Below are 23,803 nucleotides of genomic sequence, written 5' to 3' on the forward strand. Positions count from 1 at the left end.
AGGGAGTCCCCTGGACACACCCGCATTCAAGCCTATGTACATGACTACCAGTGGCCAGGACTGATGTGTACCAAATTTCATGAGTTTGAGTTTTTTTGCAATGGAGTCATTACTGTCCAGTTCCAAATGGTGGTGCTATACCACAGGGTCAAACTGGGCATGTGGATATCATCAGAACCATTATGGCTTATAACCTGTGGATTTTTAGCCATATCTGGCAATGCATGGTGAATTTATGACACGCTTCCTGTTTGCATGGTGTCACGTATAAATTTATTGGATCGCCATTTCAACATCATGCAAGATATCGCAAATCCCTTTGCAATTTAAAATCAGCAACATCTTGACATCCGGTATACCAAATATGGAATGAATTCAACAAACTGCTTAGGAAGAGTACATCAAAATGTAACACGTGTTTTGGCAATAGAGTAATTACTGTCCATATCCAAATGGTGGCGCTATACCAGAGGGTCACTTTGGGCATGTGGATATCTTCAGAACCATGATATCCTATAACCTGTGAAGTTTGAGCTGTATCCGGTAAAGCATGGTAAATTTATGACACTTTGCTTGCGTGGCGTATTGTATAAATTTATTGGTTCGCCATTTCAACACCTTGCGAGATATCGCAAATCCTTTCACAATATAACATCTTGACATGTCTACCAAATATGGCATGAATCCAACAAATAGGACGAGTACCTTAAAATATAACGTGTCAAAACGCACAAAACCAAAAATCTCACTTCCTGTTAAGTATGACTATAATGCAGTTTTTTCGTCTAGGGGTACTCCACACACCTACCAAATTTGACACGGATAGGTGAAACTATATATCGGGGAGGTGTCTCAATGACGTATGGGGACACTACAGAGTCCCCCGGAGACACCTGGGGTCAATCCCCTATCGCTGAGTAGTGGTGCACATGACTGACGTGTGGACCAAATTTCATGAGTTTTCGCCCATGGGAACCACCTCCCAAACGGCAAAGTGTGTAATAATAATAATAATAATAATAATAATAAGTTACAGAAACAATAGGGCTTTGCACCTATGGTGCTCGGGCCATAATAATAATAATAATAATAATAATAATAATAATAAGTGGAAGAAGAGGCCGAAAACAATGGGGCTTTGCACCTACGGTGTTCGGGCCCTAATTACAGGAATCCTCAAGGATTGTATTGGAAATGTGAAGATCCTAAAGGACTTTTTGACTAGGATGATCATTTTCTCTAAAAAAAAGAAAGAAAGAAAAAAAGCCCCGATTTTCGTTTCAGAATAAGAAATCGATTGAGACAAAAGTACACGGGTCCGAAACACACCTAGAATAGTTGCTATCATGGATCAGGCCTGAATCCAGCCCCTCCTTCTCGTTACGCAGTGAGAGCTCACTTGGTACCCCTAACCGGGAAGTTAAGACTTGTTTACTTACAAATTCAAACTCATGGGCCAATAAACGTCAAGCAGACATGACGGGTGGGGATTAGTCAACCAATACCGTGTTGCCGTTTGGGTCTTCGCAAACTGCAGAAAATACCAAGTACACATTATTTATGATACATGCATTCAAATTGCAAGTATGGCTATGTCGCAGTGTCTAGAGGATTCACCGAGCTGGAGAAGGCCAGAGGTGCAACAGGATTCAAACATAAAAGAACTATATAATGAAAGGCACCGACTTGCCTTGGAAACGCTGGTTTCTGAAGGAATAGACTCCTTTACAGACTTTCTAAACAAGGAGAGAATACCGAATTTTCTATCCGATGACGAGATCAAACAAATCTCCCGTGCCGCAATTGTACCGAGATGCATTTCCGTCGTTGGGGATGATTCACATTTCGATCAATCCAGCACCTTGGACTGTTCGTCTGCCACGTATTTCCCGGAGATTTCCGACCTAGAGCCCCCGGTTTTGGAAATGGGTTGGCCTGCTTTCACGACAGGATCGTTCCGTGGAGTCACGCGTGCTGTAGCATACTTCCAGCCAAGTTATGGCGAAAGCATTTACAGCTGTAAAGAAGCAGCAAGGAGGATGATAAAAAATGCAAGAGAGGTAATACTTAAATTTAAAAGCCTTATTTGCCAAGCGTTCCTTAATTCCCCAGACGGTCCACATTTTTATTCTTTTTTTCCAGCTCCAGTCCTACAGCGGAATATTTGTTGGATAACTTAGAAAAAAACAACAACACGAATTCCACAAAATAAAACAAGATCCACACCAACAGTCAGTAATATACAAATATAAATTGAGAGCCACAATTAAATAAAATTGGGTAAGTTTCAAGGATAAATTTTTATAGTTCTAGACATATCTAGATTCTGTAGATGGATACTTAAAATTGCACTCGAGGGTAAATGCATTGTTCATGATTTAAAAAAGCTAAAATTAAAAATCTTCCAGTGTCTAACATTTTAAACATTCAGTTACAAAATGTGCAATGTTGACAATTATAGAAAATATTTCTGAATATACAAAGACAGTTTAGAGTAACTGGTAACCCAATATTTTTAAATAAACAAAAACCAGAGTTTTTAAACAATCTAAGGCATCTGACACACAAACCTCTGTCTATCTATGAAATAATTTAGAATGTCTAGTCTCAAGAGCTACAGAAGTTTATGATAATTTATAGTAATGTTTTTGAGTGACTTGGTATTGATGTCCATCTTATATTTCTTTAAAATATAAAAGAAAAGAGCCTTAACTTCACTGTCTGTTTGTGAAGAGTATGTTTAAAAGGGTTAAGGAACTCATGATTGTGAAATTTAAAAAATCCAATAAAGTAGAAATTATGTAATTTTGTTGTAAAAGACCAGTACATTTTATGAGGTCTGTATTTTCAAATGTCTTCCAACAAGTTTTACATCTACTTTTTATTCATTCATTCACTCACTCACCTTTCTGAGTGATCTACAAAAAAAAATGCAGCAGTGTTTACCTTTATCTCAAAATTCTCATGACCACTATTTCCGGTTACTGAATACTACTGTATGTCCAATATAGACCTATTTTAAAAATGCACAATGCATTAATGTGCACAATTAATATCTCATCTCATCTCATTATCTCTAGCAGCTTTATCCTTCTACAGGGTCGCAGGCAAGCTGGAGCCTATCCCAGCTGAGTACGGGCGAAAGGCGGGGTACACCCTGGACAAGTCGCCAGGTCATCACAGGGCTGACACATAGGTGGTGTTTACATTAGACCGTATCCGTATTGTTTTCGTTGCGGATGCACTGTCCGTGCACATTAAAATGCCGGGAAACGACTCCACAGGCGGAACAATTTGAATCCGCCAGGGCCCACGTATTCAACCCAGTACGTATCTGATCCGGTGCTGTGTAAACATTGAGGAACGAGGATACGCAGTGCTGAGCTCTAGCTGACGTCGTCATTAGACAACGTCACTCAGTACGTTTACATGCACATCCAAATCGAGCTAAGGGTCCCAGCAGGGGTGCCAGAGATATCCAATCCTACATGCCCAAGTGAAATCGGGCTATTGTGCAAGGTGCATTGTGCACCCGAGCCACACGTGGCGCTACACGCCGCATCGTGTTGGTACACTTCCGGTTGTCGTCATGAAGAAGAGCATAGTGTTGCCAGATACTGCTGACGTATTCCAGCCCAAAACATGGTCAAATCCGCCAAAATGCACTTAAAACCCCCAATCTGGCAACACTGGTTCCGTGTTAGGCTTGCTCTAACAGACTGTATGGCTACAAACTGTCCGGCGCAGACCACTGTTTTGTAAGACAACTTATTTTGCACAATAATATTTTTCTAAAGTCCATTTTTTGCTTACAAAAATTTTTTTTTTTTGCTTACAATTTAACTTCTGTCTTAATAAACACACAAAAAGTTCAATTGTTTTGTTTTTATTGACATTCTTCAGATGTTGGACATATACACACACACACACACACACACACACACAAATACAATGACTTGTTTATGTACACAATTCACAGCTATGCAACAGCTGTACAGATGTATTTGGTGATACAGTAAGTGAGCTAAATTTTAACAGTGCAAACAATGCCACAAAAAGAAAAGATTCATGCCGTTGTCATGATTCGTTGTCATGCCGACCGAGGCTGTTGTTTTTCCCGCTTTTGGTCTCGTCACTCGTCACTTCCGGAAGGGGCAGCGCTGAAGTAAGCGGCTCGACTCCGTAGCTCGATAGGGTTTACATGCACTAAGTAGCTCGGCTACAATCGCATAATCTAGATCGTGTAGCTCGATTGCGAGAAATCAAGTTCGGTTCAATTTCAGCCGAGCTAAGGTGTTTACATGCCGTTTAGAGCTTCGATTTCAGTCGAGCAACGGCAGAAATTCGATTTTCTCTATGTGCATGTAAACGCACTGACTGTGACATCCACCTTCCTGATTTGCTGGCGTTGGTCATGCCACGTTGTTTTATAATCCAATGTTACGTTTAGTAACAATTGGACCTCGTCATCCGTCCATGAAAAAATGGTCTTTAGGCTTGCCATCCTTCCACTTGCAAGTGGTGAGTGACTTGCGCATGCCCGATATGCACTGGGATCATGTGACGTGCCGTCTAATTAGTCATGTGATTAGTGTATCCGTGTATCGGTGTTGCTGTGTGCACGGGGAACGGTTTTGTTGCGGGCACAGAAATTTTGTGTGTGTATGCGAATATAGACACAGACAACCATTCACACTCACATTCACACCTACGGTCAATTTAGAGTCACCAGTTAACCTAACCTGCATGTCTTTGGACTGTGGGGGAAACCGGAGCACCCGGAGGAAACCCATGCGGACACGGGGAGAACATGCAAACTCCACACAGAAAGGCCCTCGCCGGCCCCGGGGCTCGAACCCGGACCTTCTTGCTGTGAGGCGACAGCGCTAACCACTACACCACCGTGCCGCCCCACAATTAATATAGATAGATAATTAAACTCTCTTAATATTTCATGTTTTGTCTGGTTTTTATGTAGACATCAGAGAACAACTTAAAATACTGAATCATTCCGTGGCACCTTTAAACATTATTTTCTCTTAATGTCTTATTAGTTTGAAGCTCAAGTCATGATATACTACGCATACTAATATTTTTGGTTATCCATAAAAAGAGCCTCATTTACTTTTACCATGTTTTACATCTGTCAATAACTCATAAAATATTAGCAAGTATAGTTCTGATTTAGGGCGGCACGGTGGTGTAGTGGTTAGCGCTGTCGCCTCACAGCAAGAAGGTCCTGGGTTCGAGCCCCGGGGCCGGCGAGGGCCTTTCTGTGTGGAGTTTGCATGTTCTCCCCGTGTCCGCGTGGGTTTCCTCCGGGTGCTCCGGTTTCCCCCACAGTCCAAAGACATGCAGGTTAGGTTAACTGGTGACTCTAAATTGACCGTAGGTGTGAATGGTTGTCTGTGTCTATGTGTCAGCCCTGTGATGGCCTGGCGACTTGGCCAGGGTGTACCCCGCCTTTCGCCCGTAGTCAGCTGGGATAGGCTCCAGCTTGCCTGCGACCCTGTAGAAGGATAAAGTGGCTTGAGATAATGAGATGAGATGAGTTCTGATTTAAGGTCTACTTTCCTTTCTTAAGGCATAAATGTTTTATTACCAAGCAAAAACATTTCCAGTAACAACTAATGTTGGCCCTGCTAGGAAACATCTTCAGATATGTAAAAGGATTTACAGTAAAACCTAATGCTCTGTGTACAATCACAATTCATTGTACTTATGAAACAAAAATCAGACATGATGAATTGTTAAAAAAGGTAGCCATTTACAGTGTCTTGCAAAAGTAGTCATCCCCCTTGGTGTTTGTCCTGTTTTGTCACATTACAAGGTGGAATTAAAATGGATTTTGGGGGGGGGGTAGCCCCATTTGATTTACACAACATGCCCATCACTTTAAAGGTACAATTTTTTTGTGTGTAATAAACAATAATTAAGATGAAAAATCAAATCTGGAGTGTGCATAGGTACTCACCCCCAAAGTCAATACTTTGTAGAGCCACCTTTTGCTGCAATTACAGCTGCAAGTTTCTTGGGGCATGTCTCTATTAGCTTAGCACATCTAGCCACTGGGATTTTTGCCCATTGTTTAAAGGCCTCTGCATGCTCTTGCAACAAGGCTTTCGCAGATAGCTTTTCACAGACAGTTGTAATTTATTGTTGAGCGGGGAGTAATAGGCGTGCGTGATGTTATTCACCGCCACAACGCAAGGGGGTGCGAAGTCGCGAAATCGCTAGGAGTAGTTGGTGGGTGTGGTTAGTGGAGTGTTTATCCTCCGGTTACTTATAATGACTAGAACTGGAGTCGTATAGCTGTACGTACTTCCTCACTTCCTCGATCAACCGCTCTTCGTGCTGCTCCATCTTCGCTCGTGCTTTTAAAAATGGCAGTCGTGAAAACAAACCAAACCGGGAAAGTAGGGAAGCGGAAGTGCGTGTACAGCGGATGTAGAGTGGACCAATCAGAGCCCTCTTGTCTGCGACGCTGTCTGCGAGGCTGTCTGCGGTGGTCACAATTTTTGGGAGGTGCGCGCAGAGCATCTGCGAAGGGGGGGGCTTCGCAGACGCCATCTGCGACGCCATCTGTGAGGACTGGGTTGTCAGCATAAATTGGCCTTAAGGCAAAACTGCTCCAGCTCCTTCAAGTTAGATGGGCTGCATTGGTGTACAGCAATTTTCAAGTTATGCCACAGATTCTCAATTGGATTGAAGTCTCAGCTTTGACTAGGCCATTCCAAGACATTTAAATGTTTCCCTTTAAACCATTCCAGTGTCACTTTAGCAGTACGTTTAGGGTCATTGTCCTGCTGGAATCTGAACCTTCATCCCAGTCTCAAACCTCTGGCTGACACAAACAGATTTTCCTCCAGCATTGCCCTGTATTTAGTGCCATCCATATTTCCTTCAGTCCTGATCAGCTTTCCTGTCCCTGCAGATGAAAAACATTCCCACAGCATGATACTACCACCACCATACTTCATTGTAGGAATGGTGTGCTCAGGGTGATGGGAAGTGTTGAGTTTGTGCCACAGATGGTGTTTCCCATAATGGCCAAAAAGTTCAATTTTAGTCTCATCTAACACTCCTTCCATGTGTTTGGGGAGTCTGCCGCATGCTGTTGGGCAAACTCCAAACATGTTTTCTTTTTTTTTTTTTTTCCTTTCAGCAATGGCTTTTTTCTGGCCACTCTTCCATAAAGCCCCCCTCTGTGGAGTGTATGGCTTAAAGTGGTCCTATGGACAGATACTCCCATCCCTGCTGTGGATTTTTGTAGCTCCTTCAGGGTTATCTTTGGTGTCTTTATTGCATCTCTGATTAATGTCCTCCTTGCTTGGTCTGTGAGTTTTGTTGGGCAGCCTTCTCTTATCAGGTTTGTAGCACCACTACTACAAACCTGACAAGAGAAGGCTACCCAACAAAACTCACAGACCAAGCAAGGAGGACATTAATCAGAAATGCAATATTCTTTCCATTTTGCGATGGTGTTCTGCAGGATATTCAAAGTTTGGGATATAAGAATGGTGCTCTGCAGGATATTCAAAGTTTGGGATATTTTTTATAACCCAACCCTGATAAATACTTCACAACTTTGTTTCTGATCTGTTTGAAATGCTTCCTTGATTTTCATGTTGCTTGCTTAGTAGTGTTACAGAGTCAAGGTCCTTCCAGAACAGGTTGATTTATACAGACATCATGTGACACTTTGAGTGCACACAGGTGGATCTTAATCAACTAATTATGTGACTTACGAAGTTAATTGGTTGGACCAGCTCATATTTAGGGGTTTCATATGAAAGGGGGTGAATTTTGTAGCTCCCTCCAGATAGGTATGCACTCTCCAGATTTCTGGTTTTCATCTTAATTATTGTTTGTGCCACAATTTAAAAATAAACAAACAAACAAAAAAAATTGCATCTTTAAATTGATAAGCATGTTGTGTAAATCAAATGGTGCTCATCCCTCTGAAAATCCATTTTAATTCTAGCTTATAATGTGATAAAACAGGACAAACACCAAGGGGGATAAATACTTTTGCAAGACATTGTATGGTTATTACTGCATTTCAGGCCTGCAAAACATTCCAAACAAAGTTTGGAATGTTTCAAAGACAGGACAACTTGGGGCTAGTAATGAGGTAAAACAAATAATGACGTGATTTGAAACAGATGAGGTCAACAAATATGTAATCATGATTCATTACAAAATCAGTATCCAAGAAAGCTCTAGTCTTTGAGGAGCAAAGAAGGGCAGAGGGTCTTCAGTTTGTCAATAAAGGTGTGAGAAAATTATTGAAATGTTTAAAAACAATGTTCCTCTCAGAAAGAAGGGATTTGAATACATCACCCTCAATGGTGCATAATATCATAAAACAATTCAAGGAATCTGGAGGAATTTCGGTGCGTAAAGGGCAAGGGCACAAGCCTAAGCTGAACACTCATGATCTCTGATCCCTCAGATGGCACTGCATCAAGAACCGTCATTTGTCTATAGCTGATATACGGTAATAACATGGGCTTGGGATTACTTTGGCAAACCTTTATCAAGCACTACAATATCAAGTCAAGTCAACTTTATTGTCAAATATGCTATACATGCTCGACATACAGCACAGATGAAATTTCAGTCCTCTCTGACCCACGGTGCAAACAGGCAATGCAATATATAAAAATAGAATAATTGAAAAACAATATAAACAGTATAAACACTGTAGATAAGAACTAGACATAGACTAAACACTCATATACATGGTTTTCCCCAAAGCGTTTTAGCATATTGGGCCCGATACGCTTGCTCTGCCTGCCGATACGCTTAGTCGCTTTAGTTAAAATCCGATACGCTTAGATTTATACCAATACGTTAAAATTTCCTACCCACAAGTAACTAGATACATAGGAGAGCAGATAACAGATCCATTTACATATTGATTGATATTTGTGTTAAACAAGCGGTCTTTTTTCCCAATGTTTGTGTTGATTCTGTCAAAGTAATATGTCCACGTGGTAAGATGTAAACAAACTGTAATCTGTTGGCTGCGTCAAGATCACGTGTTCAAACCGGCCAATAAAAATATCAAAAGAAAACGTCAGACATCCCGGAAGTTTCCGATTCATTATAAGCCATCTGATTGGCTGCCGATGTTGTCCCCCACCAGACGGACAAAGCCGACTGATTTTAATAAGCGAGGAGAAGACTGGCTGGACAAATTAATCCACATCAGCATGGATGACAGCGAGATGGACTATGAGAGGGTTGCCCAACATTGGGCCAAGCAAAAGCCAAGGAGAATTAATCTGCTTTATAGGAGCAGAAAACTTAATTCATTAGTTTGGGTTTGCAGAAACATTATGTACTTATAAACACTCTCACGAAGTGAAGTTGTCCAAATGTGTCAAATATAGCATCATTTCAAATAATAATCAAGCATTTTTGGCACTGTGATGTCCCTGGGATCCATTTAACAAAAGAAGGCTCTGGATTATTCTTTTGTTAAAGGGTCACAGTGACATCACACTGCCAAATATGCTTATCATTATTATTCGCAATTATGCTGCATTTGACACTTATTAACACAATCTCTTCATGAATGTTTTTATAAATACATCATCTTTCTGCAAACTGAAATGTATGAATTAAGTTTTCTTTTCCTTTAAATATGTTTTAATCTTAATCTAGTCCATTTAATAAAGTGCCAAAATTTAAATTTTATAATATGCAGTTTCCTTACTTTTCTTTTCAGTGCATCTTAGTTATACATATATTATGGTACACTCAAAAAAACCAACATGGGTGTCTGTTACATGAACCTAAGTCTAACATGTCACAGTTGACATTTAGGTCACTCAACAAAATTGTTTCTGGCTAAGTTAACGCATTTTACTCGGCTGGAAATACTTTCCATAATTTTATTACGTTCACTGAGCGAGTTATTTTTTTGAGTGTAATTGCATCAGAAACATTCTAAATCATTACAGTTATAGTAATACAGCAACTTATTTTAAGGTGGCAGGTCTTAGGTTCGGATCCCTTTGTGTTCAACAGGAGGTCATGATGATCGGTTCTCTTCATTGGATTGCATAAGATGGAGCAAACCACTGTTCATATTTTCATGCACATTTTTGTTACAATACTACTTGATCATAGATAATTAAGTGCAAGGTATCCCCGTAGATTTTCAAATCTATTGTATACCTAAATAATCTATAACAAAACAGTTTAATTTGCATGTTGAACTTTAAGGTGAAATTTCAAATGTGTATACATTAATACTATTTAGGTCAGAAATCATTGAAGCACTGTTAAAATCTATCCTATAATCATGTATCTAAAACCTCTCAGAGACCCTGAAAATGCACCTGAGAGCATCTATTTTCAAAAAATTTTCCAGGGAGGCATGCCCCGGACCCCCTGAGTTTCGCTTCACGCCATTGGCGCTCAATTGTCTGTGTTTTATCATGCCAGAATTTAGGGCTTTAATTTTTTTCTGGGGAAAACACTGCTCATATATATAGCAAATAAACCGTCAAGGGCACTTGAGATATAGCAGGTAAACATGAAATAAGCAGTATAAACAATAAACTAATAGCTGTTAAGGTGAGGTAGTGCGGAATAGTGCAAATGAGCGAGGTAAAGTGAAATGTGCAGTCCCTGAGTTCAATGTGCTAATGAACTTGTGTGTGTGTGTGTGTGTGTGTGTGTGTGTGTGTGTGTGTGTGTGTGTGTGTGTGTGTGTGTTGGAGGGGGAAACTGTGAGGGTGACATGTCAGATGCTGCGGGGGGGGGCAGAATATGTGGCAGGGGGCAGAGGGGGGAGGAGGGGCAGAACAGGGAGGGAGTTGAGCCTCCTGACCACTTGGTGAAAGAAACTGTCCTTGAGCCTGCTGGTTTTGGCCCGGAGTCTCCTCTCCGACGGCAGCAGACTGAAGAGGCTGTGAGATGGGTGGGTGGGGTCACCTGCAATCCTGATGGCTTTGCGGGTATATTATATATATCTCCTATCTATCTATCTATCTATCTATCTATCTATCTATCTATCTATAAAATTAAAAATTATAAATCGTTAAAGCATAATGATTATCATAACTATACCTGCTAAGATACACTTAGATGGTGGTTCTGGACACTTAACCCTCTGGCGTCTGAGGGTATTTTCTGGCACTCTAATGATTTTGGTATGCTCTGATTTTGTTGTCAATTTCAACAAATCTAAGCAGTATTTTCAAAGTCATATGACTTTTTTGTATTCAGCACAAGGGTCAGCTACAATAATATCTATGTAGTATGTATGTCATGATTGTACTTTAAAAAAAACAGATAAATGAAGATGTTGTAAAAAGCAGTTTTAGAACTGTGTTGGAATGTGTGGTAAAAAACATGACCTTACCCATTCTGTCGAACCGTTTTGGTCAATTGAGGTGGTTCTATTCAGTCTTAAATAGTCTCAAAAACTTAAATCTGCTCCATTGATTTGGACAATTAACTGGCCATCAAAAAATGTATGTCCTATTGTTTTGGGATAAAGGGGTGGCAGTGGGAGGGGTATTCAATGAGAAGGGTAAAAATTTCTATTTCATTCAATGAGAAAAGTGAAAACTCCTCCCACTGCCAACTCTTAATCCCATCAGGTCAAGTCACAATGGGTAAGGCAATGTTTTTTCACACATTCAAACACGGTTCTAAAACTGCATTTTCCAACAGCTTCATTTATCTGGTATTTTGGTATTTGACTATTCAGTGCGTCTTGAAATTAATTCTTGTATTACTTTACTCAGTTTAGAGCCACAAACAACTCCATTACTCTTACACAATTACTCTGTAATTACTGAAATTTCATCTGTAATTACTCTGTAATCCAACCCCAAATGTTACTCTCTAAACTCAAAGTAGAGCAAAATTAAATTGTTTCCATTGTCCATCCCAGATGCCTCCAAACCTAGAGAATTCAACAGCACTTCTGGATACAGTTAACATTAAGTTTTCTTTTTGCCCAGCAAAGCTTTAACTAGAATTTGTGGATGTAACTCTATATTACATCCGACAAATGCACGGAAAGCCCCGGGTCCTGATAACATTCCTGGTCGTGTCCTGAGAGACTGTGCCGAGGAGCTCACAGATGTCTTTACAGACATCTTCAACATCTCGTGTATATATATATATATATATATATATATATATATATATATATATATATATATATATATATATATATATATATAATGGATATACAACCCCGATTCCAAAAAAGTTGGGACAAAGTACAAATTGTAAATAAAAATGGAATGCAATAATTTACAAATCTCAAAAACTGATATTGTACGCACAATAGAACATAGACAACATATCAAATGTCGAAAATGAGACATTTTTAAATTTCATGCCAAATATTGGCTCATTTGAAATTTCATGACAGCAACACATCTCAAAAAAGTTGGGACGGGGCAATAAGAGGCTGGAAAAGTTAAAGGTACAAAAAAGGAACAGCTGGAGGACCAAATTGCAACTCATTAGGTCAATTGGCAATAGGTCATTAACATGACTGGGTATAAAAAGAGCATCTTGGAGTGGCAGCGGCTCTCAGAAGTAAAGATGGGAAGAGGATCACTGATCCCCCTAATTCTGCACCGACAAATAGTGGAGCAATCTCAGAAAGGAGTTCGACAGTGTAAAATTGCAAAGAGTTTGAACATATCATCATCTACAGTGCATAATATCATCAAAAGATTCAGAGAATCTGAAAGAATTTCTGCGCGTAAGGGTCAAGGCCGGAAAACCATACTGGGTGCCCATGATCTTCGGGCCCTTAGACGGCACTGTGTCACATACAGGCATGTTTCTGTATTGGAAATCACAAAATGGGCTCAGGAATATTTCCAGAGAACATTATCTGTGAACACAATTCACCGTGCCATCCGCCATTGCCAGCTAAAACTCTATAGTTCAAAGAAGAAGCCGTATCTAAACATGATCCAGAAGCACAGACGTCTTCTCTGAGCCAAGGCTCATTTAAAATGGACTGTGGCAAAGTGGAAAACTGTTCTGTGGTCAGACGAATCAAAATGTGAAGTTCTTTATGGAAATCAGGGACGCCGTGTCATTCGGACTAAAGAGGAGAAGGACGACCCAAGTTGTTATCAGCGCTCAGTTCAGAAGCCTGCATCTCTGATGGTATGGGGTTGCATTAGTGCATGTGGCATGGGCAGCTTACACATCTGGAAAGACACCATCAATGCTGAAAGGTGTATCCAGGTTCGAGAGCAACATATGCTCTCATCCAGATGATGTCTCTTTCAGGGAAGACTTTGCATTTTCCAACATGACAATGCCAAACCACATACTGCATCAATTACAGCATCGTGGCTGCATAGAAGAAGGGTCCGGGTACTGAACTGGCCAGCCTGCAGTCCAGATCTTTCACCCACAGAAAACATTTGGCGCATCATAAAACGGAAGATACGACAAAAAAGACCTAAGACAGTTGAGCAACTAGAATCCTACATTAGACAAGAATGGGTTAACATTCCTATCCCTAAACTTGAGCAACTTGTCTCCTCAGTCCCCAGACGTTTACAGACTGTTGTAAAGAGAAAAGGGGATGTCTCACAGTGGTAAACATGGCCTTGTCCCAACTTTTTTGAGAGATGTTGTTGTCATGAAATTTAAAATCACCTAATTTTTCTCTTTAAATGATACATTTTCTCAGTTTAAACATTTGATATGTCATCTGTGTTCTATTCTGAATAAAATATGGAATTTTGAAACTTCCACATCATTGCATTCCGTTTTTATTTGCATTTTGTACTTTGTCCCAACTTTTTTGGAATCGGGGTTGTAGATATCCATAAGAGAAGGGAGAGAGACACCAATAATCCTCTCAGCTGCTCTCATGATGCGCTGCAGAGTCTTGCAGCAGGACACGGTGCAGGCGCCATACCACACGGTGATGCAGCTGGTCAGGATGTTCTCGATGCCTCTGTAGATTGTGTGAATGATGGGGGCCGGGACTCTTGCTCTCCTCAGTTTGCGGAGGAAGTACAGACGCTGTTGGGCTTTTTTGGCCAGTGATGCGGTGTTGTTGCTCCAGGACAGGTCTTCAGAGATGTGCACACCCAGAAACTTGGTGCTGCTCACCCTCTCCACTGCAGCACTGTCGATAGATAGTGGAGCATGCTGGGTGTGCGCTCTCCTGAAGTCCACAACAATCTCCTTCGTCTTCTCCACATTCATGGGGAGATTGTTGTCCTTGCACCACATGGCCAAGCGGCTCACCTCACTCCTGTAGATTGTCTCATCACCATTGTTGATGAGACCCACCACAGTCGTGTCATCCGCAAACTTAATGAAGAGATTAGAGCTGGATGTTGGTGTGCAGTCGTGGGTCAGCAGAGTGAAGAGGAGGGGGCTCAGCACACATCCTTGGGAGCCCCCGTGTTCAATGTGATGGTGCTGGAGGAGTTGCTGCCGACCCATACAGCCTGTGGTCTCCCTGTCAGGAAGTCCAGCAGCCGGTTGCACAGGGAGGTGTTGAGTCCCAGCTGGTCCAGTTTGTGAATGAGCTGCTGAGGAATGATTGTGTTGAATGCTGAGCTAAAGTCTATGAACAGCATTCTGACATTCGAGTCTTTTGTCTCCAGGTGTGTGAGGGCTGAGTGGAGGGCAGTGGAGATGGCGTCATCGGTCGAACAGTTGGACTGATATGCAAACTGGAAAGGGTCCAGGGTGGACACAACCAGGAATGTTATCAGGACCCGGGGCCTTCTGTGCATTTGTCGGATGTAATATAGAATTACATCCACAAATTCTAGTTAAAGGGCAAAAAGAAAACTTAATGTTAACTGTGTCCAGAAGTGCTGTTGACTTCTCTGGGCTTGGAGGCATCTGGGATGGACAATGGAAACAATTTAATTTTGCTCTACTTTGAGTTTAGAGAGTAACATTTGGAGTTGGATTACAGAGTAATTACAGATGAAATTTCAGTAATTACAGAGTAATTGTGTAAGAGTAATGGAGTTGTTTGTGGCTCTAAACTGAGTAAAGTAATACAAGAATTAATTTCAAGACGCACTGAATAGAGTCAAATACCAAAATACCAGATAAATGAAGCTGTTGGAAAATGCAGTTTTAGAACCGTGTTTGAATGTGTGAAAAAACATTGCCTTACCCATTGTGACTTGACCTGATGGGATTAAGAGTTGGCAGTGGGAGGAGTTTTCACTTTTCTCATTGAATGAAATAGAAATTTTTACCCTTCTCATTGAATACCCCTCCCACTGCCACCCCTTTATCCCAAAACAATAGGACATACATTTTTTGATGGCCAGTTAATTGTCCAAATCAATGGAGCAGATTTAAGTTTTTGCGCTTGATACATTCCTAAGACTGAATAGAACCACCCCAAGTGGCCAAAACGGTTCGACAGAATGGGTAAGGTCATGTTTCTTACCACACATTCCAACACAGTTCTAAAACTGCTTTTTACAACATCTTCATTTATCTGTTTTTTTTAAAGTACAATCATGACATACATACTACATAGATATTATTGTAGCTGACCCTTGTGCTGAATACAAAATAGTCATATGACTTTGAAAATACTGCTTAGATTTGTTGAAATTGACAACAAAATCAGAGCATACCAAAATCATTAGAGTGCCAGAAAATACCCTCAGATGCCAGAGGGTTAAGTGTCCAGAACCACCATCTAAGTGTATCTTAGCATGTATAGTTATGATAATCATTATGCTTTAATGATTTTATAATTTTTCAATAAAGCTTAAACTTTAACAATAAACAAAAGTTATCTGATGCCCATTATGGTGCATGTGGTGTTACAACCGATTACCTGATATGCAATTTTAAGAGTTAGACTCACCCAAATTTAAAGCTTCTGGTGGAAATAAAGTTAAATCTTGATTAAACCAGTTAAACTTGAAGTATAAATTAATTTACAGAAATTAAACCAAAAGAAAACAAGTCGGCCATAAGGGTATCAGAATCATGTTGTGAATCAAAACAAACTAAGTGAGGTTGACACGGTCATAAAATTCCCTTAAAATTTTATGATATTTGTGACATTTGTTGGAACTTTATTCATGTAACTCTTGAATAATTACTATAAAAAAAATGTGATTTTCAACAAATGTTTAGCCTGTCCCGTCAGACAGGCAGATCTGAATTTGACTTGTCCAGACCAAACATTTGGCTGTCCCGGATAGTCAGACTACCATTATTGTCGAGCCATGATTCAGCGCTTTACAGGTCAGTAGTAGTATTTTATAATCAATGTGAAATTTAATTGGGAGCCAATGCAGTGTGGATTAGATAGGGGTGATGTAGTCATATCTTCTGGTTCTGGGTAGGACTCCTGCTGCATTCTGGACTAACTGGAGCTTGTTTTTGCACCTACTGGAACATCCACAGTGGTCTCAAGAGTACGAGGCAGAGAATAGGAGGGTACAGTTAAAAAGGCCGAAGCCCTTCACCCTGAACCATAGGTGAGAAAAATGGAAAACTGTGGTTATCTGAGACACAGTTTCAAGGCATTTGGGGAGGAATTTTCCAATTTATTGTAAACAGCAAAATAGAGTCTGAAGTGATGGTAATCAATACTAAAAATTTAATAGAACTGCCATATAGTAATGAATCAAAAAGAAATTTGACAATACAAAACTTTATATTTTTGATGTTTACAAAATCAAGTAGCAATTACAATAACTTGATTTTGTAAACATCTCATCTCATTATCTCTAGCCGCTTTATCCTGTTCTACAGGGTCGCAGGCAAGCTGGAGCCTATCCCAGCTGACTACGGGCGAGAGGCGGGGTACACCCTGGACAAGTCGCCAGGTCATCACAGGGCTGACACAGACAACCATTCACACTCACATTCACACCTACGGTCAATTTAGAGTGATTTTGTAAACATCTCATCTCATTATCTCTAGCCGCTTTATCCTTCTACAGGGTCGCAGGCAAGCTGGAGCCTATCCCAGCTGACTACGGGCGAGAGGCGGGGTACACCCTGGACAAGTCGCCAGGTCATCACAGGGCTGACACAGACAACCATTCACACTCACATTCACACCTACGGTCAATTTAGAGTGATTTTGTAAACATCAAAAATATAAAGTTTTGTATTGTCAAATTTCTTTTTGATTCATTATTCAGTTTCTGAACAGTCTGAGTATTGATCTAATCCTAAAGCTTCCATAACAGTGTCTGTAGTGATATCAGGTACTGAACTTGATTCAGGTTTTTACATGTTTATCTTCCCTTTTATCCTTCTTTTCTTTGAAAGGAACCACTCTGTTGCCTTTTGCACAAGTCTATTCACTTCAGATAAATTAAAATTAGGTCAAAATTATATACAGTGGATATAAAAAGTGTAGGTTTTTCTGATGTAAAAAAAAGAGACAATGGTAAATAATTTCAAAACTTTTCCCACCTTTTAATGTGACCTATAACCTGTACAATTCAACTGAAAAACAAACAAATCTGTTGGGGGGGGGGAACATAAAAAATAAAAAACGTACAATAAGCTGGTTGCAGGGCGGCACGGTGGTGTAGTGGTTAGCGCTGTCGCCTCACAGCAAGAAGGTCCTGGGTTCGAGCCCCGTGGCCGGCGAGGGCCTTTCTGTGCGGAGTTTGCATGTTCTCCCCGTGTCCGCGTGGGTTTCCTCCGGGTGCTCCGGTTTCCCCCACAGTCCAAAGACATGCAGGTTAGGTTAACTGGTGACTCTAAATTGACCGTAGGTGTGAATGTGAGTGTGAATGGTTGTCTGTGTCTAAGTGTCAGCCCTGTGATGACCTGGCGACTTGTCCAGGGTGTACCCCGCCTTTCGCCCGTAGTCAGCTGGGATAGGCTCCAGCTTGCCTGCGACCCTGTAGAAGGATAAAGCGGCTAGAGATAATGAGATGAGATGAGAAGCTGGTTGCATAAGTGTGCACACCCTTAAACTAATACTTTGTTGAAACACGTCTTGATTTAAGTGCAGCATTCAGTCTTTTTGGGTAGGAGTCTATCAGCCTGCCACATCTAGACTTGGCAATATTTGCCCATTCTTCCTTGCAAAAGCACTCCAAATCTATCAGATTACAAGGGTATCTCTCATGCACAGCCCTCTTCAGGTCACCCCACAGATTTTCAATTGGATTTAGGTCTGGGCTCTGGCTAGCAAAACTTTTTTGGGGTCATTGTTGTGCTGAATGATGAAATTCCTCTTTAGCTTTCTAACAGACACCTGAAGGTTTTGGGCCAAAATTGACTGGCATTTAGAACTGTTCATAATTCCCTCCGCCTTGACTAAAGCCCCTGTTCCAGCTGAAAAAAAAACAACCACAAAACATGATGCTGCTGCCACCATGCTTCACCATGGGTATGGTATTCTTTTGCTGATGTGCATTGATGTTTTTGCGTCAAACATACTTTTTGGAATTGTGGCCAAAAAGTTCAACCTTGATTTCATCAGACCAGAACACGTTTTCCCACATGCTTTTGGGAGAGTTGATGTATGTGTGTGTATATATATATATATATATATATATATATATATATATTTTTTTTTTTTTTTTGCAAAATTTAGCTGGACCTTGATGTTTCTCTTTGACCCTACCTCATAGTCCAGACAGATGGAGAATACGGGAGATTGTCGCATGTAGTACACAACCAGTACTTGCCAGAAATTCCTGCAGCTCCTTCAGTGTTGCTGTAGGCCTCTTGGCAGTCTCCCTGACCAGTTTTCGTCTTGTCTTTTCATCAAATTTTGGAGGGACGTCCAGTTCTCTGTAATGTCACTGTTGTCCCATATTTTCTCCACTTCTTGATGACTGTCTTCACTGTGCTCCATGGTATATGTAATGCTGTGGAATTATTTTTGGACCCTTCTCCTGACTTATACCTTTTAACAATGAGATCCCTTTGTAAGCTCTCTGCAAACCATGGCTTTTGCTGGAGGATGCAACTGAGTAAATGTCTGAACTTTATTTAATCAGAGTCATTTTAATTGATGGCAGGTGTGTACCCAAAAAGACTGAATGCTGTAATTAAATCAAAAGGTGCTTCAACAAAGTATTAGTTTAAGGGTGTGCACACTTATGCAACCAGCTTATTGTACTTTTTTTATGTTTTTTCCCCTAACAGATTTGTTTGTCTTTCAATTGAATTGTACAGGTTGTAGGTCACATTAAAGGTGGGAAAAGTTTTGAAATGTTGAAATATCATTTTAAAAGGGTGTGTACACTTTCTATAGAGATCTTGCAGTCACGTGACCAGAATGTAAACAGCCGCCATCTTGTCGGTAAAAAACACAGCTGAATACTGCTGCACTCGTATACAAAATGGATCAATTTCAACCGACGGACTACACGGCTCATTTTTCTAATGAACAGATAATTAGATATATGTCTAAAATAAACGTAGTGGATGTTCATTATGTCTAACTATTACAAATATTTTAAGTTCGTTTCTTAGACAAGGATATTTTTTAAGCTTGTTACCTTGTTAACAGTTTCGGCGAGAATCTTCCGCCTTCTTCAGAAACAGTCACCAGATGTCGAGTGGTGACGTGCCTTATCAGCTGATGTTGCGTGCAGGAGGCGTGAACGTCCCGCCCAATTTGACAGGTAGTCCACGCCTCCTGCTGTCAGGTCGCTCCTCCAGGACGGCGCTCCAGGTGTGCGACAGTGCATACGCTCCCTCGTCCCGGTTCATCGTCCTCTGCGCCCGCTGGTGACTGTTTCTGAAGAAGGCGGGAGATTCTCGCCGAAACTGTTAACAAGGTAACAAGCTTAAAAAATATCCTTGTCTAAGAAACGAACTTAAAATATTTGTAATAGTTAGACATAATGAACATCCACTACGTATTAAAAATAAGTTATGGAGAAGATTGTGCCAAAGAGGTACGCTACCTGGAAAAGCTAGGAAAAAAATTGGCGCGACAAAGAAACCATCTCCGCTTCAATCTCCGCTGCCGAGACGAAGGCGTCATTCCAGCAAGCCTCTACATAAAAAATCCGATACCAACAAGAAACACGGAAAGGACCATCGAAAGAGCGCGAATGACTCTGGTAAGAGAAAGAATCAGATGCACGACTAACAAAATCAACAATTTAAACACAGAAATAGCACAAAGAAAACAAGAATTCAAACGCCGGTTCAAATTCAGCAGTGACGGAAAAAAATATGGAAGAACATCTGAATGCAATACAAGAACAAGAGTTTTCAAAAACAAAAACACGCCATATTAAAAAACTGAACAGACTTATCAATAAGAAACAAAATAAATGCAAGGACAAGCAAACAAACGAAAAATGGATTTGCAACCTGTCTAAACACACACTAACAACAGCAGAACGCACTATACTCTCACGGGGACTAAACTATGCCATCACACCAAATAAAATCCCGCATGAAGAATTCATATTAGCCACGGAACTAGCGTGCAACATGATACAGGACCAAGGACAGAAGGCCGCATTAAGGAACGAAATAGCAGGCATCCTCACCTCAGCTAACCCGCCACCCAGAAACACAACTAAACAGGAAATGGAAGCCATCAGAACACTCACAAAGAACAAGAAAATAACAATATTACCGGCTGATAAAGGGAGGACCACGGTTATCATGGACACTAATCAATATGAAAAACAAATGAATGAAATGCTCACGGACCCAAACACATATGAAGTATTAAAAAAAGACCCGACGGAGGAAAAGAAAAGAAGACTAAAGCTATTACTCAAACCGTTACTGGATGACAACAAAATCGATAAACAAACATACAACCACCTCATCCCCACAGCAAACATCACCCCTCGGATATACGGCACACCGAAAATTCATAAACCCGGAGCACCACTAAGACCCATAGTAGACAGTATAGGATCAGTTACTTACAACCTTTCCAAGACGCTGGCAGACATAATCAAACCACTCCTCGGACTTACGGAATACCACTGCAAAAACTCAAAACAACTGGCGAAAGAATTAAAGGAAATCAAGATAAAAAAGGATGAAATGTTTGTATCGCATGACGTCATATCCCTCTTTACAAAAACACCGGTCACAAACACTCTCAACATAGTAGAAAACCGGTTAAAAGCAGACAGAACCCTGAAAAAACGCACAAAACTTACAGTACAGGACATAACAAAACTATTACATTTCATTTCCACGTCCGCATATTTCCAATTTAGAGGCATAATCTATAGACAAAAAGAGGGATTTGCAATGGGGGACCCGCTATCTGCCACTCTATGTAACTTTTTTATGGAGGATCTGGAAACCCGAGCCATAGAAACAGCACCGGATGACTGCAAACCTATCTTCTGGAAAAGATACGTTGATGACATTCTTGAAATAACCAAAACAGGCCACACACAACAACTCACGGATCATTTAAACTCCATAGACAAGACAGGCAACATCAAATTCACACACGAAGAGGAAACGGACAAGACAATAGCTTTTTTGGACTTAAAAATACACCACACAGAAGAAGGGAACATTAGAATTACAACATACAGAAAACCTACACACACCGACCAATATCTTCTCTGGACATCTGAACATCCCATCGCACACAAAATGTCAGTAATCAGAACACTATACGACCAAGCACAGAACAACACAGAGGAGAAAGACAGACAGGAGGAGGAACAACACATCCAACAGGCATTAAAAAACTGCCAATATCCACCGTGGGCAATTCGGAAAGGGAAATTACAGACACAAATAAAAGAAAATAAACAAACAAGAAAAAACACAGAAAAAACAAACCGGGGCTTTGTCACACTACCGTACATAAAAGGAGTCACAGAACGCATCCAACGATCCATGAGGAAATACCACATCAACACCCCGGTCAAACCATACAAGAACCTCCGACAGCTGCTAGTTCACCCCAAAGACAAAATACAACTGGACAATAAATGCAACGTCATATATGAAATCCCTTGCCGTTCATGTAATAAAGTCTATATTGGTGAAACGGGCAGATGCTTCCATACTCGAAGGAAAGAACACCAATTAGAATGTGAAAAAGAAACAACAAGAAGACTCACAAGATCCGAAAAAGAAAAAGCACACCAAGAAAACCTAAAATCAGCCATTTCAGACCACTGCAAACGGCAAAATCACATAATGAATTGGGAAGATGCCAGAGTCATTCGCGCTGAAGAAAATAGATTCCAGCGTTGGATTTTAGAGGCAGTGGAGATACGCAAGCGGGCGCAGAGGACGATGAACCGGGACGAGGGAGCGTATGCACTGTCGCACACCTGGAGCGCCGTCCTGGAGGAGCGACCTGACAGCAGGAGGCGTGGACTACCTGTCAAATTGGGCGGGACGTTCACGCCTCCTGCACGCAACATCAGCTGATAAGGCACGTCACCACTCGACATCTGGTGACTGTTTCTGAAGAAGGCGGGAGATTCTCGCCGAAACTGTTAACAAGGTAACAAGCTTAAAAAATATCCTTGTCTAAGAAACGAACTTAAAATATCTAAAATAAACGACCTACAGATTAGTGACCCTTATCGATTACAGGATGTAGTTTTCACGACCGTGTCAGTGGATATTGAACTGCCAGAGGTGGAATACCCAGACGTGTATAATTACCTCATTAACTTTCCCTCGCTGTTCAGTGGTAAAGCACTGCGTGCTTATACAGTGGTGTTTGAAAGTTTGTGAACCCTTCAGAATTTTCTATATTTCTGCATAAATATGACCTAAAACATCATCGGATTTTCACACAAGTCCTAAAAGTAGATAAAGAGAACCCAGTTAAACAAATGAGACAAAAATATTATACTTGGTCACTTATTTATTGAGGAAAATGATCCAGTATTACATATTTGTGAGTGGCAAAAGTATGTGAACCTTTGCTTTCAGTATCTGGTGTGACCCCCTTGTGCAGCAGTAACTGCAACTAAACGTTTCCGGTAACTGTTGATCAGTCCTGCACACCGGCTTGGAGGAATTTTAGCCCATTCCTCCATACAGAACAGCTTCAACTCTGGGATGTTGGTGGGTTTCCTCACATGAACTGTTCACTTCAGGTCCTTCCACAGCATTTCGATTGGATTAAGGTCAGGACTTTGACTTGGTCATTCCAAAACATTAACTTTATTCTTCTTTAACCATTCTTTGGTAGAACGACTTGTGTGCTTAGGGTCGTTGTCTTGCTGCATGACCCATGTTCATGGACAGATGTCCTGACATTTTCCTTTAGAATTGGCTGGTATAATTCAGAATTCATTGTTCCATCAATGATGGCAAGCCGTCCTGGCCCAGATGCAGCAAAACAGGCCCAAACCATGATACTACCACCACCATGTTTCACAGATAGGATCAGGTTCTTATGCTGGAATGCAGTGGTTTCCTTTCTCCAAACATAACGCTTCTCATTTAAATCAAAAAGTTCTATTCTGGTCTCAACCGTCCACAAAACATTTTTCCCCGTAGCCTTCTGGCTTGTCCACGTGATCTTTTTTTTCTGCTCCTCCTACTCAAGCGAGTAGGACGCTTCTTTGCTTTGCTCCTGCTTTCTTGATCTTTATTTCTATACTTTACTTTCTCATTGAATTTTCACTATTTTTTTTCTCGTTTTATTTTTCATCTTTATAAGCTTTTAATTTAATTTTAATTTAATTTCCACTTTTTTTTTCTTCATCTTTATAAGATAAGTTAGTTTTTAATACAAAATGCCAAGAAGCAAAAAATCCTGCAGAAAATGCATGGAACTAGAACAGAGGATTTCTATTCTGGAATCAAAGATTAATGCTCTGCCAAAGACGGACGAATTAAAAGCGAT

General features: G+C 40.7%; 1 protein-coding gene across 1 annotated transcript in view; it reads left to right on the forward strand.

The window, feature by feature from the left end:
* Positions 1–1,486: 1,486 nt before the first annotated feature.
* Positions 1,487–23,803, forward strand: part of fam83d (family with sequence similarity 83 member D) — a 79,431-nt gene continuing 57,114 nt past the window's right edge. The window contains exon 1 of the mRNA XM_060910675.1: positions 1,487–2,060. Coding sequence (XP_060766658.1) covers positions 1,587–2,060 — 474 coding nt within the window. The 5' untranslated portion in view covers positions 1,487–1,586. The remainder of the gene's footprint in view (positions 2,061–23,803) is intronic.

The sequence above is a fragment of the Neoarius graeffei genome, chromosome 26 (assembly GCF_027579695.1).
Source record: "Neoarius graeffei isolate fNeoGra1 chromosome 26, fNeoGra1.pri, whole genome shotgun sequence".
In the NCBI taxonomy this organism is placed as follows: Eukaryota; Metazoa; Chordata; class Actinopteri; order Siluriformes; family Ariidae; genus Neoarius; species Neoarius graeffei.